Below are 2,380 nucleotides of genomic sequence, written 5' to 3'. Positions count from 1 at the left end.
AAGCATTGCTTTGGCTCTCATTAGTTAAACACTTTACTAGGTTTAAGGACGTTATTGAAGTCATAACTCGTGTATTTATAAAAGTCAAGCTCAGAAGTGGACAAGAATGATGAATCTGCTTTGTTGTCATTTGTGGTGAACATGCTGATGGTGCTTAAACACTTTTGCTCTAGTCTCTTTGTAGGTTTGTAGACATGCTAACATGAATCCATTTTAATTATAATTTTAAAATTATCATGAATGAACACAGGGGTTTTGAATATATCTGTTGAGTGAAAGGTACAATGGCTGACTTATAATGCTCATAATACAAGTCACTGATGAATTATTGTTTGGCTCAAGTTATTATACCCTCAAACTTGGCCCCTCCTCATGGGCGGACTCAGCACCGCTTGCCACGCCCCCTGCCTCTGACATCCTATCAGCTGACAGACCACAGCATCACATGAGACAGTGACGCAAGAATGAGTGACGCACACACTGGCCAAACATTCATTTCTAGTTTATATTTTTGTTTTTAATACTCATTTTGATTTGTTTTTGCATTGAACAATGTAAGTGAATTTGATTAAAAATAATACATAAAATGGAAAAAAACAATCAAATTAATAATGAATAAATAGTCAAATAAATAAATGAATAAATACTAAAATGAAACCAAATTTAATTTAACTATTTGAAAGTTTAATATGAATGTCATATAGTTGGATATAATGCAGCATTTACTTTTGGCCGGCGGCCCTCGATCTTTGTATTAAAAAGGGGCACTGATTTAAAATAAATAGACACACTTTAGTTTAAGCTTCATTTCTCACTATTGACTAACTAATAACTACGACTTTTGCCTCAATAAACAACTAATTTGCTGCTTATTAATAGTTAGTAATGTAGTTGTTTTGGTATGCAGTCAGATTAAGGGATATAAAGTATAATCATGCAGAATAAGGCATTAATATGTGCTTTATAAGTACTCATAAACAGACAATATGCTAGTAATATGCATGCTGATAAGCCACTAGTTACTAGTGAGAATCGGTCCCTAAACTAAAGCGTTACCGTAAGCTTTTAAAACATCCCGACTCTCTTCCATACAAACCCTGAGACGTTTGTTCTTCAAAATGAGCATATCTGCTGCCAGTGCTTCTCTTTATGCTGTTTGCAACAGCACCTCAGTTTTTCTCCCTCTGTGCAGATGGAGCTGAGAGCCAACTATCAGGACTGTCTGCAGGTGGACTGTCTTCAGGACGCCCTCGAGGGCACGGAGGAGATGCTCGCTGAGACCCAGAGACAGACAATGACTCGGAGCCCGGGATCCCTAAAAGCGCAGATTCTTGTGCTCTCTCTTAAATCATTCGTAAAGTGCTGACGAACCTAGATTTATTCATTCGTCTGCTAGAAGTCTGACACTTTATCCAAGGTTCCTTCTCTTTAACAGCCTTTGCGCAAGCTAACAACTTTAAAACGAAGACTATTTTGTTTTATTTGGGAAAAGAAGGAATCTGCACTTTGTCTCTGTTGGTAAATTCAGTGTAGTTTTTTATAGCTATAGATTTAGTGCTGGACTTTGTTACATTCCTGTTCACCTTGCTATTAAACATGCGCTGTTCAGCAAGTCAAGACACGAGGTAATACTTCGTATCGGTATTTCAGCCTTATTGATAAAATCTCCTGCATTTATTATAGAAATACTATAGAAACCTCGACTGAGCAACATGTTTCTGTGCACATCCTCTAAATGCACTAAGCTTTCAGGCACATTAGATGCTTCTTAGAAGTGATTTATGTCTTTTTCATTAGTGCACCAGTAGGTAATATCAGTTTTACATTTCCAAACATTCCTTCTGCAAATCTTGTAATAATCCAATATCATTTTTATATGCTCAATGAGTCCTAAAACAGATGGTAAGAAGCCTATAAAATGGCCTAGCTGCAAACTGCCTTAAAACTGTGTGCACGTGTACCTAGGAAAAAGCTGTTTAAAGCAAAGGGTGGTTTCACCAAATATTATTTTTTACTTCATTTAAAGCAACTGCATGTAGTTTTGTGTATTTTTGCAACTTTGGGGCCCCTACAGTTAAGTGAGTGGCATTCACTGTCCTAAATGTACCACTGTGATAATTACACAAGCTCAGCAAACACACGTCTGTGGAAGAAACAGAAGCCATTCGCCGTGTTAGAAATCAGTGCACCAGCAGAGTGAATCTGAAAATGATATTTCAAGCTGTTTCCAATGCTCAGCTGTTGTTCATAGGACTCTAGTTCATATGCAATGTAACACAAAAACTGGTAACACTTTATCTTAAGGTGTCCTTGTTACACATGTTACATGTAGTTCAAGTACATGTAGTTTATTAATATTACTCAGTACTTAAATGTATAA

General features: G+C 36.6%; 1 protein-coding gene across 1 annotated transcript in view; it reads left to right on the top strand.

Annotated features, from left to right (window-relative positions):
* LOC107574443 (advillin-like) overlaps positions 1-2,380 on the top strand; it is a 37,710-nt gene that overhangs the window by 10,725 nt on the left and 24,605 nt on the right. The window contains exon 3 of the mRNA XM_016260881.1: positions 1,193-1,333. Within this exon, the coding sequence (XP_016116367.1) occupies positions 1,193-1,333 (141 nt within the window). The remainder of the gene's footprint in view (positions 1-1,192; positions 1,334-2,380) is intronic.

This window comes from Sinocyclocheilus grahami, unplaced genomic scaffold (assembly GCF_001515645.1).
Source record: "Sinocyclocheilus grahami isolate Dianchi unplaced genomic scaffold, SAMN03320097.WGS_v1.1 scaffold2231.1, whole genome shotgun sequence".
NCBI classification, from domain to species: Eukaryota; Metazoa; Chordata; class Actinopteri; order Cypriniformes; family Cyprinidae; genus Sinocyclocheilus; species Sinocyclocheilus grahami.
This window is presented reverse-complemented; position numbering and strand designations above follow the sequence as displayed.